Source organism: Netta rufina (assembly GCF_964035555.1).
Source record: "Netta rufina genome assembly, chromosome: 18".
Lineage (NCBI taxonomy): Eukaryota > Metazoa > Chordata > Aves > Anseriformes > Anatidae > Netta > Netta rufina.
The window spans coordinates 10,857,200-10,873,584 of NC_140142.1; the positions used below are offsets into that span (position 1 = coordinate 10,857,200).

Genomic DNA, 16,385 nt, shown 5'->3' on the forward strand with positions numbered 1-16,385 from the left:
AGCAGGGTGGCAAGTGGCACCTTGTTCATGTCCTGGGGTCACCCCATGAGAGCCAGCCCCCAGAGACACAGCCCCTCCAGGCAGTGCTGACCCACTGCTCAGGCTCTCCTGCGTGCCCTGTGCCACAGGGGCTGTGCCAGCACCTCCTGGCTCTCCTCTCTGCCTGCCCTCACACCGGGAGCTCGTGTCAGCCCAGGGCTGCTCTCTGCCTGCTTTCCTGACCCATGCATGGTAGCTGGCTGGGGACGTGCATGTCCAGCACCACACTGTCCCTACCGGAGGACCCCCCTTTGCAGAGGATCCCCCGATGTGCCCCATCTAGCAGGAGCTCCCCAAGAGCCCCAGCATTCCCTGGGAACAGGGGGGCTTTTGGGCAGTTCCAAGGATTTCTTCTAACTGGCCTGAGCCTTGTGGGGCAGAGCAGGCTGAAGTAGCCCCGAGTTCCTGAGCCTGTTTCCCTTTGCCCACGTGCTGCGGGTGCTGCTGTGCTGGGTCTGGGGCTGGGCAGCCCAGGGACTCCGGGCAGCAACAGTTTGAGCAGTGCCTGTGGCTGGGGGCTGGGAGAGAGGGCAGCCCATGGGTGCTCAGCAGTTTTCTGAGGAACAGCAGGGGAGCCCTGACATGTTTTTGCCATCAGTACCCACTGAGAGCTGCAGGGCTGGCCATGGGGCTCTGCATGCGGCTGCCTTAGGGATGAGGTGGGAGGTGGGCACAGAATTGCCAGAGGGCTCTGGGAACTCACAGGTCTCCTTGGTTGCTCCAGGATTTGTCCGGCTGGTCGGAGGGGACAGCCCCTGCTCAGGAAGTCTGGAGGTCCACGACGGGGACCAGTGGAAAGCTGTCTGTCACTCCCACTTTGGTGCCAAAGCTGCCGAGGTGGTCTGCAGGGAGCTGCAGTGTGGCACAGCCCTGTCTGTCCATGGGGCAGCTCAGCTGGGAGAAGGGGCCGGTCCTGTCTGGGACAGAGAGCTGCAGTGTGTGGGGAATGAATCCGTCCTCTCCTTCTGCCCCACGGCGGCCACCAGGGACCAGCCCTGCACCCACAGCAATGGCACTCATGTCACCTGCACACGTAAGGACTTGGGGTGGGAGAGTGGGATGATGGACACTGGGGTTGTGGTGGGGGCAGGGTGGGCACTGGGCTGTGCTGGGTGGGGGACAGGTGGGGTGAGGTGGTGGTCTGCAGCCCTAAAATGAGAGTGCTGCAGGAGGAGAAAGGCACGCTGTCTCTTTGGCCACTCCTGCAGCTCCTGTGAGAGCAAGAGCGCAAATGTGGCCTCTCTCACCCTCCTTTGTCCTTGAGTACACAGGGTTCAGGCTGGTGAACGGCAGCAAAGCGTGTGAGGGCAGGGTGGAGGTCGACGTGCTGGGGACATGGGGCACCCTCTGTGCCTCCCGCTGGGACCTCTCGGACGCCCACGTTCTCTGTCGGCACCTCGGCTGTGGCTTTGCTGAGTCCATTCCTGGAGGAGGGCATTTTGGGAGAGGAACCGGCCCCGTCTGGAGAGACTCGTTCCACTGTGACGGGACTGAAGCCCACCTGGGGCAGTGCCCGGTGACTGCCCTGGGGGCCTCGCCGTGCTCCCAGGAGAACGCTGCTGCTGTCATTTGCTCAGGTGAGTGCTGGGCAGTGCTGCAGAGTCCATTTGCCCCTGGTATGTGACACGGCCACACAAAGTTTTGGACCCCATTGCAGCACCAGGCTGAATTTCTGCTCTCATCAGGCCCGGCTCGCAACATGTCTGTACGGCTGGTGGGTGGAGAGAGCCGGTGCGACGGGCGCGTGGAGGTCTTCCAGCACGGGACGTGGGGCAGAGTCCTGGATGAGCAGTGGGACATGCAGGAGGCCAGCGTGGTGTGCCGGCAGCTGCAGTGCGGAGAGGCAGAGGCAGCCTACACCCCCGTGAGGGCCGAGCGAGGACAAGGACCTGTGGGGCTGCGTGGGGTGCGGTGTGCAGGGCACGAGGCTGACCTGAGCCTCTGCAACACCTCCCTGCCTCAGAGCCACCCTGCAACAGGAATCAAGGAGGACGTGGGGGTCGTGTGCCGGGGTGAGTGGTGCTGCACGTCCCCCAGGTGTCAGGCTGGGAGGGCAGCCAGCCCCTGAGCGTTGGGGTTCTCCCCGCTGCAGGGAGCCGGCGGGTCCGGCTGGTGGACGGGGCCGGGCGCTGTGCCGGGAGAGTGGAGATCTACTACCAGGGGCGCTGGGGCACCGTCTGCGATGACGCCTGGGACCTGGCCGACGCCGCCGTCGTTTGCCGCCAGCTGGGCTGCGGAGGGGCCCTGGAGGCAGCCGGCTCTGCTCGGTTTGGGGAGGGCTCCGGGCAGATCTGGCTGGATGGCGTCAACTGCTCCGGGGCCGAAGCTGCTCTCTGGGACTGCCCTGCTGAGGCCTGGGGGCAGCACGACTGCAGGCACAAGGAGGACGCGGGAGTTATCTGTTCAGGTCTGTGCTGGGAGTGGGGCTGGGAGCTGTGGCCAGTGAGACCAGGGTGAGGGCAGAGCCAGTTAGGGCCAAGGCCTTCAGTGGCTGACAACCAAGGACGTCCCTGGGGCCTTTCCTCCTTCCAGAGTTCATGGCCTTGAGGCTGGAGAACAGCGATGGCTGCTCTGGGCGCCTGCAGGTTTTCTACAACGGGACGTGGGGCAGCGTTTGCTCCAACTCCATGACCACCGAGACGGTGTCACTGGTGTGCAAGGAGCTGGGCTGCGGGAAGGAAGGGGAACGGGAAACACGTTCTAATTATGCCAAGCTGTCTGGCATTGCGTGGCTGGATCGCGTGGAGTGTGGGAAGAGCAACAGCTCCTTCTGGCAGTGTCCCTCTGATCCCTGGCATCCACAGTCGTGTACTGACCTCCGAGAAGAGACCCACATCACCTGCAAAGGTAAAACTGAGCCATCAAGGCACCAGGTCCTGCTCCCCACTGGACATGGTGAAATGCAGAGAAGGAACCCAGAGGTTCCAACTTTCTGCATTAGACCCTGTTGCTGCTAGTGGTACAAAGGTGACTTCAGCTCTCAGAGCCACCCATGTCCACCAGCAGCAGTCAACAGCAGGGCTGCCAGCAGCTCCCTGGGGGATGCAGAGGCAACTCCAGGCAAGGTCTCAGAGGAGACCATGCAGGGCTTTAAGAAGTTGCCCCTCCTGGGACAGCCTCCTGCTGCTCTGTGAACCAGGGACCTTGTGGGGCCAAGCACTCGGGTCCCCCGTGCAGTGATGTGTGGGAGGAATGAATGAGGACCTGCTGCTGCCCTGACCCAGCATGGGGACGTGCAAGCAGAGGTCAGCCCTGCTTTCTTCTGCATGACCCCCAGAGAAGCCCTTTTCAGCCCAACTTCTCTTTCCTTTTGGACATGGACAGAAAGGACGCAGGTGGCTGCATGCCCCAACTCCACCAGGTGCACAGGTAAAGAGCTGCCCCTGCACATGCCCCCCTCACCTGGCAGGGCTGTCCCAGCTGTCCTGGTGCCATGGGAGGTCTCTGCCTCCTCAGACAGGGAGAAGATCCGCGCTGTGGGAGGCAAGGACAGCTGCACGGGCAGAGTGGAGATCTGGCACCGCGGCACCTGGGGGACGCTGTGTGACAATGCCTGGGACATGCGGGATGCCGAGGTGGCGTGCAGGCAGCTGGGCTGTGGCCCCGCGGTCTATGCCCTGGGCCAGGCTGTTGCTGGAGAGGGGACGGGCCCCATGTGGCTGATGGAGTGCAGGGGGACGGAGCTGTCTCTGCAGGACTGCTGGGCCCAGCCAGGGGACAGCGGTGCCTGCCAGCATAAGGCAGATGCGGCTGTGCATTGCTCAGGTGAGCAGTGGGGCTGGGAGACATGGCTGGTGTCTTGGCAAGGAGCTGGCTTGGGTGTCTGCCCTGCTGGATACTTGCACAGCCCCAGAGTTTTCACAGTCAAGGAGGTTCCTGCAGAGTGGGGGGGTGGTGTTGGGTGGGGAGCAGCCTCTGTGGGGCTGGATGTGCCAGCACATCCCCTGGGCTGCCTGCACTGTCCTGTGAGCAGCCCAGAGCAGTGGTGCTGGGCCCTGTCCTTGCCACCCTGCCCAGCCCCAAAGGAGGGACAATTCAGGTGGCACATGCTGGGGTCATTTGCCAGGGAGGCTGCCTGGTGCCACAGCCCCAGCCTCTCAGCCCAGCTCCTCTGCTCCCCTGCAGCTGCACCCAGGACAGCAACACCCCCCTTGCAAGCAGGTAAGCTGTCCTTCCCCAGGGCTGGGGCTGTCCATGTCCACGCTGTGACCCACAGCCAGGGGAAGGGGCTCCTTGCTGGGCTGTGAGACTCCCAGAAAGCCGAAGCAGCTGGGAGAAGTCTGTGATGGACCCAGCAGGGTGGGAGCTGCCCCATCACCCAGCCCTGTCCCCCCAAGACCCTGTTGCCTTGTGTGGTCAGGAGTGGCATGTCCTGCCCCCAGCCTCTCCCTTGTCTGATGCTGCCCCTGCCATGTTTCTGCCCATGCAGATCCCCCACGGGGCCGTCCGACCGCCAGCAGCGACAGACTCTCGGTGCCTGTCGTCATCTGCATCATCCTGGGGGCCCTCCTCTGCCTGCTCCTGGCCCTCCTGGCTGGGCAGGTGCGAAGCGCCAGGGCTCGGCGCAGAGGTGGGTCCTTCCCCAGTGGTCCTGGGGGTAGATGCCTCCTGGCAGGGCTGGGGGTGCTGGGGGTGTTGGTGTTCTGGGGCACAGAAACAGAGCTGTGTGCTGCCTCCTGCCCCATGTGCAGCCCCACTGACTGACAGACCATGGGGCACCAAAATCAAGGGGTGGAGAGAGCCCAGAGCCGGAGGCATCAGTTCTGGGGTGAGAAGAGAAATGTGAGAGCTGGGCTGGGTGAGAAGGGGAGGATGCACTGCTGGCAGTGCTCTGGGCAGCTCTGGCAGGAGGAGCATGGGGCAGTGGAGTCCATCACCGTTGTATCAGCCACCCCCCAGCAGAGCACGGGTTGTGCTATTGATGTGTGGGGCAGAGATGGAGCAGCTCCATGGGGAGGAGAAATGGGGAAATTGGTGCAGGGTCTGCACTGGGATATGACCTGGGGACCAAAGGGGCACAAGGGCTGTCTCCAAAGGGATGGTGCGAGGCTGACTCTGTCCCAGACCATCTCCATGGGGATGCTGCCCTCCCTGGGGATGTGGCTGCAGTGCCAACACAACACAGCGGGGCTGTGCTGTGGGGACAGCCCTGTGCTGGCCTAGGGAATGGGGTGAGGGAGCCCAGTGGGGTCCTCTCTGCCCATCCCCAGACCAGCCCTGCCTCTGTCCCCAGGCTCTGGGAGAGCTGGGGAGCCCTTCCCTGAGGCCGTGTACGAGGAGATCGCTTACAGCCTGGCGTGGGAGAAGCAGCCGAGGTTCAGTCTCTCAGGTGGGTGCAGGTCCCTGTGGAGGCACATCTGCGGGGCCCTTTCTCCCTGCCCCAGACCAGGGCTGTGCCCTGCAGCTCCTGCCCATGGTCCTCAAAATCGCTGGGCTGTGGGGATTTTGGGAGAGCATCCAGGTGCTGAGCCCCAAAAAGGAGCTTCTTCCCCACCAGCTCTGCCCATCCCAGAGCGGATAGCCCCTCTTTGCTTGTCCCTGAATCAAGGACTAAGTGAAGGGCTTTCCCAGGGCAGCTGTTGGAGTCCCTCTGAGAATTGTCTCTTTCCAAGGAACTGGTCTCCTCCCCATGCACCCCCAGCTCTGTGGGTGCCCATCCCCAGCAGTGCTGACCACCAGTCAGGGCAGCAGGGCTCATCCCACAGCACCCACTGCAGCTCTCTGCAGCCTCCTTTTCAGAGGGGTCCCTGACCCAGATGCAGCCCTACCCCAGGCACATGAGGAGGAGGATGGTCTGTGGCCAGACCCAGGGATAAGAGGTGGTGAGGGGGGGAAGGGCTCCATTTCTCCTCCCTGCAGACAGACCAGATGGACAGCAGTGCCACCGAGTATTATCAACAGAGCTGGAAGCATGAAGGCTCTGCTGTGACCCTGACACCAGCAGCATGTCAGCCCTGTGTCCCCACACACCCTCCCATCCTCTGCTCTGCAGGACATCTCTTCTCATTGCCACCACCTTCCCTCTCCTTTCAGATGTCCCTGTCCTGCCCGGAGGTTACCCAGCAGATGGCTATGATGATGCTGGGGAGGTTTCTGACCCTGGGGAGGATCCTGTCCCTGGGCAGGGGGACTGGGAAGTGCCCAGGACACCAGAGGAAGGAGATGGGCGCAGGGATGCAGCCACAGGTGAGAGGGCAATGCAGCACTGCCACTTCCTAGGTGCCAACCCCAGGCCTAGGAGAATCCATGCCATATTGAAAGCCTGACCATCCATGGAGAACCTGTCCTGGGATATTTTGTGGGGGCTTGGAGAATGGGCTGAATGTCTCAGGCTGGTGAGGACGAGGAAGGTGATAAACAGCCCCGAAGGGCACCCCACAGGCCCAACCACAGCAGCCTGCCTTGATGCTTATAGGGGGAAGCCTGCGCTCCCGGAGAAGTGCTGGGGACCCTGGAGCTGAGGGAGACACCTTGTCACCTTTCCTGGGGAGCACGGGCTATGACGATGTTGAAGAGGTGTCTCTGGCATGTCCCCATGAGGACACCCAGGATGTGACACCAGAGCCCCCTGCACAAGAGTTCCAGAGCCCCAGGCCAGCAGAGCCCAGCCCTGCTGAGCAACTGGGTGCAGCCGGGAGGGAGGAGAGCTCAGTGCCACTGGGAGAGCCGTGAGCATCAGGGAATGGTCTGGTCTCCCTTTTCCAGCAGTCAGCAGACGCACATGGGTATTTGCCTTCTTGGTATTCCCCTGTTTTTATGCTGCATGTTGGTATTTGTTCATATTAAAACCCTCTGGGGGCTTTGCCCCAGATCCAGTCTTCCCTGACCATGTTTCTGGACATCTCCCTGAGGCTGATGGAGTGGAGAGGAGCTCAAAGATGCAATGGCTGGGAAGGGACACATCTTAGAGCCAGCAGGATCGGGGTCTGGCTTTGGGGCTGACAGAGCCCCTGGTCCCTGGACACTATTCCTACTGACAGAGACATTTCCGTCCTGACAGCCACAGGCAGTTTCCAGGCAAAGTGGATCTCTGGGAAGTCCCATGAGACACTCCCTTGCAGTGCCCACCTTCTGCTGCCTTGGGCCCCCATGAAGCCCAAGGATGTCTTCCCAGCACCCACAGGCAGGGAAAGATCAGGTAAAAGAGGTGAACGGGGAGATGTCTTGGACCCTTGGGCAGGACTTGGCACCAGCTCCTGCTGGTGGGTCCCCACAGCCCTCCAGGTCTTCCCCAGCAGGCTCCTCTGCTGCAGGCTGGGAGGTGCTTTTGGTAGTGGGATGGTGGGCTGGAACACCTCTTGGAGCATCTATTTAATCCCTTTGGGTCATCTCTCATGGCTGTGTATAGTCTTCTCTGGGTGAAGAACTGGCTGGAGGGCCATGCCCAGTGTGTTGTGGTTAATGGAGTTAAGTCCAGTTGGCGTCCTGTTACAAGTGGCATCGCCCAGGGGTTGGTACTGGGGCCTATCTTGTTTAATACCTTTATTAATGGCCTAGATGAGGGGATTGAGTGTACCCTCAGTAAGTTTGCAGACGATGGCTTGAGCAGCCATTCCTGCAGCCCCTGCCCATGCTGCCCACAGCCCCCAGCTGGTGGTGCTGCTCTGCAGAGCAAGGGGGCTGTGGTGTGTGGAGCCGTGGGGGCACTCTGCAGGGCTGTGCTGGTCAGGCTGGGAAGGCAGAGCCAGCTGGTGGGGGGCACTGCCACTGACTGCCTCCCACACAAGTGGTTCCTTGGCCATGGATAGCCGGCACAGATGGCCGGCCTTCTTCAGAGTCAGAGACTCATGGAATAGCCCGAGCTGGAAGGGACCCACAAGGATCATCGAGTCAAACACATCTCCAATGTCAGGATATGTTTTGGGGTGATTCACTGTATTCAGTCCATGAAATTTCATCTGAGGTATAACAACCAATTCAACAGAGAGCTTTCCCTATGCCTGCTGTGTTCCCTGGAGTAGCAGAGCTCTGCTTTTCCTGCTCCCACCCAGATTTAGCACCTCAGGGTGGCTCCACCTGGGATGTGACCATGCTCTATGGGCTCCACGTGCTACTGACTCCCTGGCACACACTGTCCCTGCCGAGTGCTTGGGCTCTCCTGGCAGCTCCCTCTTTCCTCCTGAAAGAAGCCTGTCTGCCATTATCCCTCTCACCCACTGTGTACAGAGGCAGGTGAGTTCACTGTCTCTGTGGTGCTATCCAAGAATAGAGAACAATCACAGGTGCAGCCTGGCAATGCTGCTGTGGCAGGATCCTTCTCCCCTCCACCTCTGCCATGTGTCCCTGAAGCTCCACCACAGGTCTACAAGGAAGGGTATCAGGCAAGTAAGTCAATGCATGGTCCTTTCTTTTATTGAAATACAAAGAAAGCCTGACCCACCATTTATACAAAAACTTGGAGTCATGTGAGACAGGTACATACAGTGTAGGAAGGTATGAACAATGGTATTTCTTTGTGGGAAACACTATGAGGAGTAAAGCAAAGTAAAAAAGAAAAAAATAGAAAAAAAAATAAAAAGATTTCTGGGTCTGTATACAGTTAACATTAAGACCATATGCAATTTATTCCTTCTGAAAAACATCCAGTCATCACTTTCCATACTACATCCTTGAGCTCCTGATTCCTCATGCTGTAGATGAGGGGGTTCACTGCTGGAGGCACCACCGAGTACAGAGCTGCCAGCAAAAGATTAAGGGAGGAGAAGGACATAGAGGGGGGTTTCAGGTAGGCAAAAAAGGCAGTGCTGTGAAACAGGGAGGCAACAGCCAGGTGAGGGAGGCATGTGGAAAAGGCTCTGTTTCATCTCTGCTGTGAGGGGATCCTCAGCATGGCCCTGAAGATCTGCACGTAAGAAAGCACAAGGAAAACAAAACACCCAAAGGCTAAACACACACTAGGCACAATAAGCCCAACTTCTCTGAGGTAGGCATTTGAGCAGGAGAGATTGAGGATCTGGGGAATTTCACAGAAGAAGTGATCCAAGGCATTGCCTTGGCAGAGGGGGAGGGAAAAGGTATTGGCAGTGTGCAGCACAGCATAGAAAAAACCACTGTCCCAGGCAGCTGCAGCCATGTACACACGATTTCTGCTGTCCATTATTGTCCCGTAGTTTCAGCTGAGTCAAACCAGGCATCTCATATTTTGTTTGCAGTTCAGAGGCTAGAAGGGGGCTTAGCTGCCTCCCCGTGCCTCACAGAATCCCACTGGAGTTGGGATTCCTCTTGCCTTGGTTCAGGTGGGCACAAACCAGGCAGCATGGAAGCTGCTTGTCTCAGCTCTCAGCACTTTGAATGGAGAAAGAGACCAAGAGGGAGCTGTTCAGAGGCAGACACCAGGTGATATTGGAGATGGCAGAGTGACATCTGAGTGATATTTGAAGTGCCTAATTCTTCTGGGCCATAAACAGAGATTTTATTATTGCATGTACAATATAATATAAATGTAGCCATTGCTCAATAGCAATGAATAAATAAAATAAAAATAAAATAATAAATAAATAAATAAAATAAATAAAAAAGAAATAAAAGAAATAAAAGGCATGCTGTGACCTGGTTGCCATCACTGGAACGTGGTGGGACCACTCCCATGACTGGAGTGCTGCAATGACTGGTTATGGGCTCTTCAGAAGAGACAGACAGAAAAGAAGGGGTGGTGGTGTGGCTCTCTATATTAGGGAGTGTTTTGATGTTGCAGAACTTCAATCTGGGAATGATATTGTTGGGTACCTATAGGTTAGGGTCAGCGGGAAGGCCAACGAGGCAGGCATCGTGGTGGGGATATCTTATTGACCGCCAAACCAGGATGAGGAGACAGATGAGGCATTCTACAAGCAGACTTTGAGCTGGTCAGGACACTGGTTGGCAGAGTGCCTTGGGAGGCAGTTCTGAAAGGCAGAGGGGTCCAGAAAGATTGAGCACTCTTCAAGAAGGAAATCTTCAAGGCTCAGGAGCAGACTTTCCATCCCCACGTGCCCAAAGATGAGCCAGCATGGAAGAAGACTGGCCTGGCTGAACAGAGAGTTGTGGCTAGAGCTTAGGAAGAAAAAGAGGGTTTAGGACCTTTGGAAAAGAGGGCAGGCCATTCAGGAAGACTATAAGGATGTCATGAGGCTGTGCAGGGACAAAATTAGAAAGGCCAAAGCTCATCTGGTGCTCACTCTCGCTACTGCTGTTAAAGATAACAAAATGTTTTTATACATACAGAAACACAAAAAGGAGGACTAAAGAGAATCTTCATCCTTTACTGGATACAGGAGGAAACTTAGTGACAAGAGATGAAGAAAAGGCTGAGGTGCTTAATACCATCTTTGCCTCAGACTTTAGCGGCAAGACCAGTTGTTCTCTGGGTACCCATCCCCCTGATTGGTGGAAGGGATGGGGAGCAGAATGTGGGCCTCATATTCCATGAGGACATGGTTGGAGATCTGCTACAGCACTTAGATGTACACAAGTCAGTAGGGCTGGATGGGATCCACCTGAGGGATCCCAACCCTCATCCTCCAGTAGAGAGGTGGGCAGTAGTCTATTCTCCCACGTGCCCTTTTATAGGAAAAGGGGTAATAGGCTAAACTTGTTCCAGAGGAGGTTTAGGTTGGATTTTAGTAAACACTTCTTTACGACGAAGGCAGGAGGAGCCTGGCCAGGAGAGATGTAAGATTTGGGGGAGGAAAGAGGAGCTTGGACAGCAGAAGCTAGCTATTTTGAAGAGGTAAGAATATTCAGGAAATGTTGATCCCACCATAAAGCTGACTTGAAGCAGCCATGTGAGGCCCTTACCCTATTTTAACCTCTTACATTAATACCTAAATCTAAATGCCACTCCACACCCTGGCAGGAATCCACCGCTCTAATTTTTGACCACAATATCCCCTGAAGCCAAAATTAGTCCATAACCCCTTTCCATTACCTTTCCTCTCTTGCTCACCCTCATCCCTGCCCTTAACAATACCACTAAAATGCTCTATTTATCCCTAGTCTTCTTGCAGATCTAAACAAAACCCTCAAAGAGCTTGCCCATACCCTAACCACAGACCTGACACCACAAGCAGAACACCAAACCGTCCCACTAAACATCTGCTTAATCTCTCACCCAGAAAGGTTTGCCATAGTCCCTAATGTCATAACATGAACAACTAACTTCCAAAGCCTGTCTTCCTGTGCATTAACCTGCTCACCTTTAACCCTTTTCCTAACCCTTAACATAGGTTCTTGTTCTCTTGGGGCAGGTCAGGAACCATGAGATTCCTGTGCAGTCACATTGCATTCAAAGATGAACGTGAGGGGCCATGGATTTGATCAGCTTGTAGGCCACAAGGAGGAGATGGGTGGGAATGCTCTGATGAGCTCAGCTCTACCTCAGGATCTCCCAAACCAGCAGGAGGAACTGGCCTGTGAAAGGGACTGTGAGGTCACTTCTGTCTCTGCAGTTGATAGGGCAGCAGCAGGAACGTGTCACAGAAAGGGACTGTGAGGTCACTTCTGTCTGAAGTATCTGAAAGGTTACACTTATACCTTGGATCTGTACTTTTTGGCTGACATCTGCCAGTGGTCCTGGAAGGCCAGCAGAAGGCACCTGGTTGGCATATTACTGTGGGATCCCCTCTGCCTACATACCCAGGAGGACCCAGACAGAAAGAAGGCCTGAATGTGGGTTGTCCTGTCCCTTCTGTTTGAGTCCATAACTGGACAGCAGGAGGCACAAGGCTTGGGTGTGTCTAAACAAGAAGCTGCAAGGCCAGCAGCAGGCCCATGGCTTGGAAGATGCTCGTGAGGTGACATCTGTCTGGTTGGCTGACAGGCCGCAAGAAGGCCAATGGGTTGGGATGCCTACTTTAGGACTGGTTTCCACCCAGGTGGCACTTTCTTTATTGGTAGGAAAGAGCAGGAGAGAAAAACCTGCCAGAAAATGCACCTTGGAAGGTTGGCATTGGCTATGAAGAAGACAAAATGTCCCAAAAAAAGAGTTGTACTGTGGTGCTAGAGGTCACCCAAAGAGTGTCTTTGATCAGACACTTTGATCAGTTTTGTGTTTCAAGGAACAGCTGGTGAGGGTTAATGAGACATTGGTGAAACCACGGAAATGCTAGGATGAGAGCAAGGTGGTGAACAGAGAAGGGTGTCTGCAGATTTGAAGGAAATAGGGCAAAGTGTGGGGCAACATAGGAAAGTCTGGAGAGGACAAAGTGGTGGGCACTGGCAAGAACAGAAGGCCACAACAGCCCTGACTTTTTTGTCCCCTTGGATAGAGCTTCTGAGGAGATGAAATACCATCATTGCAAGGGGGCTCATTGCTTTCTTGAGACCCTGTGCAGAGGCAGGAAGGTGTCATACCACTGTTCTTCTTATGGCATTACACTGCCCACCACACCCCATAAACCCCCAGAAAGAGCCCAGAGCCAGACACGGGAGTGCAGGACATTCCCTTCTAGTGGCTGGAATCACGACCTGGCCCTTTTACTTCAGCACAATAAACCCAGACTTTTCTCAGCACAGTGCTTTGCCTATCTGTAATCATGGCCTCCAATTATCTGTCCTAACAAGTCCCCGAGGAGAATCTCCTGGTAACAGCCCTCAGTGGGGCCCATTAATACACCAAGTCACTTCAACTTTTCCTTCTGACTTTATGTTCTCAAGTAGTTGCATCATTCTCCTCTCAGTACCTGATGTTCACAGACTGAGCACCAAAATCCACCATGGAACTCATTAAAATGCAGAAACACCTAAGGAACCATGTCTTCCATAGTTTTATTCAAGTCTTCAAGACTTGGACAACTAATTGGGGAGCTTTCATAGTGTAGTTGAGGAGGAAGATTTCAAAAAGCACCTAATAAAAGTCTCTTCTCATTTTAAAGGATGAATTTTGTTGCATTTCAGTTTTGAGCATCTTTCTTCGATTGATATTAACCCAGGGCTTCCCCTATGGAGACGTCCATAGGGAGGAAAAGCAGAGTCTTGAGGCCTGACAGTGCATGGGCAACCTTGCTCCTCACCACCCCAACCCTGACACTTCTCTCATTGGCCACCTGGTGCTTGCATCACTTTTTCTTACACCACACTTCTACACTGAAGTCTGCAGCTGGCTGTTACAGCCCCTTTGCACCAGCTCCCACCTGCTTTCCTTAGAGACCTGTCTACATACAGAAGGGTTTTTCCTTATTTTAAAACAAACAACAAGTAAACATGCAGCAATTTTCCAAACAGTAAAGCAAGCACCTCATCTTATATGTCTCCAGTCAGATTTATAGGTATTCAGATTAGTATGATTCCATATGATCTTAATTCCATGATAAATGATGAGGAGCTTGCTACAGAAACCATTAGGCAGACTGCTAATCGATGGGCAACCTTGAACTCAGTGAAGCTCAAAGCAGCAACTGGGTCAGTGAGAGTAGTCTGAATGATCAAAGAGTAAGGGGAGGACAAAGCAGGAGAATCATGGGAAGTGCATAGGTCCAGACAGGCATCTGGAAAGGGGACATTCAACAGGGATTGTTTATTCGAGATGGGTGAAAGTACCTGGAAGATGAGGGTGTACACCATGATGGAGAAAGCGTTGACAATGCAAGTACAGGTGAACATCAGTATTTCTTCTCCTATGATGAATATAGATCCTGAAAATTCACCTGAAGGATGTAGATCCTTTGGGGCCAGCCATGGCTCTGGAAATGGAGGTCCATGAAGCTGTAGGACTCCTGGTCTCTTGCCTGGGAGATCCCCAGCACACAGTGCCTGTGTCCCGCAGGTCCAGCCCCAGTCCCCAGGCCAGCACAAGAGACCTGGCCCAGGCACAGGGCAGCTCCAGATTCCCCTCCAGGATACCATTTGCCATCAGTCCCAGCACATCTGGGACACTCCCAGGCCAGTGAAAGGCCAGCTACTATTTGCTAGGCTATGTGCAACCAAGAAGACATCTCACAGTCTTTTAGTGATCTCTAGGGGACTCTGATCCATGGTGAAGCCCAGAAAAGTAACAGGCCTGTCCAGGGAAGGTGTCCTGGGTTGTATTTCTGACACTATCTTTGGAAGACGAGTGCAGAGATGTGGCAGAGATGCCACTGTGGAGACATCAGGACTGTCACCAAAGTACACGAGATCTGAGGGCTAAGAGAAATGCAAAGGAACAAGAGAACAAAGTGGAAGCCAAAAGAGAGCAGCAGGGAAACAGCCATTTCCTGCTGCTGGCCATGGCCATGGCTCCAGGGAAGCAGCAGCCCCGACGTGCAGGCCGCAGAGAGGCAGAGCCCAGTGGGCAGTGAGGGACAGCCCCAAAGGCCACTGGGGCTGCTCCTCCATGTGGCAGCTGGGCTCTTGGTCTGAGCTCTTTGTGCATGCTGGGGCTGCTCCCCCAGGTGCAGAAGAGATGGGAGGAGATGGGACATGAGACCAGTAAAATTCTGCTCTCTTCTTTATTGGCATTATCTGCACAAGAAGCCCAGTTCTATAAGTACATTAGAGCATTGGGTCAAAACTTAAAAAAACAACAAAAAAAAGAAAAACATAGCAGACACTAAGAATAAAAGTAAGTCAAATTCACCAGCTTTAGACTGTATTAATAAATAAATAAAAATTAAAGAAAATTGTCCTAACAGTTTATTTCAGAAAACGTCAGTGTCCTGAAACTATTGTAGGCACATGATTAATGTAGAAGAAGAATGTCTGCAAATACTTGCTTAAAGCATGTATTCAAAGAGTTTCCTCACTTTACCCTTGAGCTCCTGGTTCCTTATGAAGTAGATGAGGGAGGTCACTGCTGGAGGCACCACTGAGTACTGAACCACCAGCAAAAGTTTCAGGGATGAGTATAGAACTGCCACCAGCAGGTGCGTGGATGGGGTGGAGAATGAAAGGAACTTCAGGTAGGCAAATGAGCCAGTGCTCACAAACAGGGGGACCAGAGCCAGGTGAGGGAGGCATGTGGAAATGGACAGTGGCAGTGTCCACCCTGTTGGTCCTCCCAGTGCCTCCTAGGAGGCCAGCACATCCCAGACCCTCCCCAGCTCTCCACACCTGCCTCTAGTGTCCCCAGCTAAGCCCAGCCCAGCCCAGCCTGGCCCAGCAGAGCAGCCTAGGCTGGGATGGCAACAAAGCCGCAAATGGAGAAGTGGGGGGTCAGTGCAGTGTCCCTGCTGCTGCCATCTGCAGGAGATACCCCAGGACACTACTCACCAGGGAAGCCTGCAACCACCCAGGCCAGCCTTATTCCCCAGAACAGCACCACACTGCTGCCCCTGGGGCTCCTCAGGCACCACCACTGCACACACACAGAGCCCTGCTCTGCTCCTGGGACACCCCATGTCCCACACAGCCTTGCCCCAGCCCAGCACATCTGGGCTGGCCTGAGCAGCCATTCCTGCAGCCCCTGCCCATGCTGCCCATAGCCCCCCAGCTGGCGGTGCTGCTCTGCAGAGCGAGGGGTCTGTGGTAAGCGGGGCTGTGGGGGCACTCTGCAGGGCCGTGCTGGTCAGGCTGGGAAGGCAGAGCCAGCTGGTGGGGGGCACTGGTACTGACTGCCTCGCACACAAGTGGTTCTTTGGCCATGGAGGGTGCACACAGATAGCTGGCCTCCTTCAGAGTCAGAGACTCACGGAATAGCCAAGATGGAAGAGACCCACAAGGATCATTGCATCCAACTTATTTCCAATGTCATTGGATGTTTTGGGGTGATTCACTGTATTCAGTCTACAAAATGTCAACTGAGGTATGACAATGCAGCAGACTGCTTTCCCTGTAGCTGCTGTGTTCCCTGCAGTTGCAGAGCTCTCCTTTGCCTGTTCCCACCCAGATTTAGCACTATATCTATACTTCAAAAAGTTATCTTTACTTTGCAATATCCATGGGAGTAGCTTTGGGAGAAGAGCTGAGCCTTCAGGCACTGCCCTCAGCAGATCCTTTTATGCTGCAGATGCTGGTACGGAGCCAGCTGTGTTAGAGAAGTGCCCCTGGCCTGTCCCTGCCTGTGGACACAGAACTGCCCCAGAGCAGCACGGTGAGCAAGAGACAAGAGCAATGAGTCCTCGCAGCAACACAAGGGCTCTGTAGGAGAGTACGAGGTGAAAGGGAGAGCAGCTTGGGAAAGAAGAAGCTCTGGAGCTCCTTGGCAGTGCTGCTGTACCAGGACACTTCTTCCCTCCACCCCTGCACACAGCCAAGTGCCCCTGCAGCTTCACTGCAGGTCTCTGAGGGAGGATCTCGGGCAAGCATATCACTGCAGGGTCGTTTTTTTTAATTTAAATACACAGAGAGCCTGCCTCCTTGTTTACACCAAGTCCGGGAGTCACATGGGACATGTAGATACTTAAATGAAAGAATATGAACAAAGACATTTCTTTGTGGACAATAATTTCACA

The 16,385-nt window shown here is 55.0% G+C and overlaps 1 protein-coding gene across 1 annotated transcript; it reads left to right on the top strand.

Moving 5' to 3' along the window:
• Nucleotides 1-1,270: 1,270 nt before the first annotated feature.
• Nucleotides 1,271-6,711, top strand: LOC311216461 (antigen WC1.1-like; the record flags this gene model as incomplete). The annotated part of the gene is made up of 9 exons (XM_084297997.1): nt 1,271-1,616; nt 1,725-2,051; nt 2,132-2,446; nt 2,572-2,886; nt 3,364-3,804; nt 4,469-4,609; nt 5,273-5,368; nt 6,073-6,225; nt 6,455-6,711. The coding sequence occupies 9 exons, from the start codon at nt 1,271-1,273 to the stop codon at nt 6,709-6,711; spliced, it is 2,391 nt and encodes a 796-aa protein (XP_084154123.1).
• Nucleotides 6,712-16,385: the final 9,674 nt, after the last annotated feature.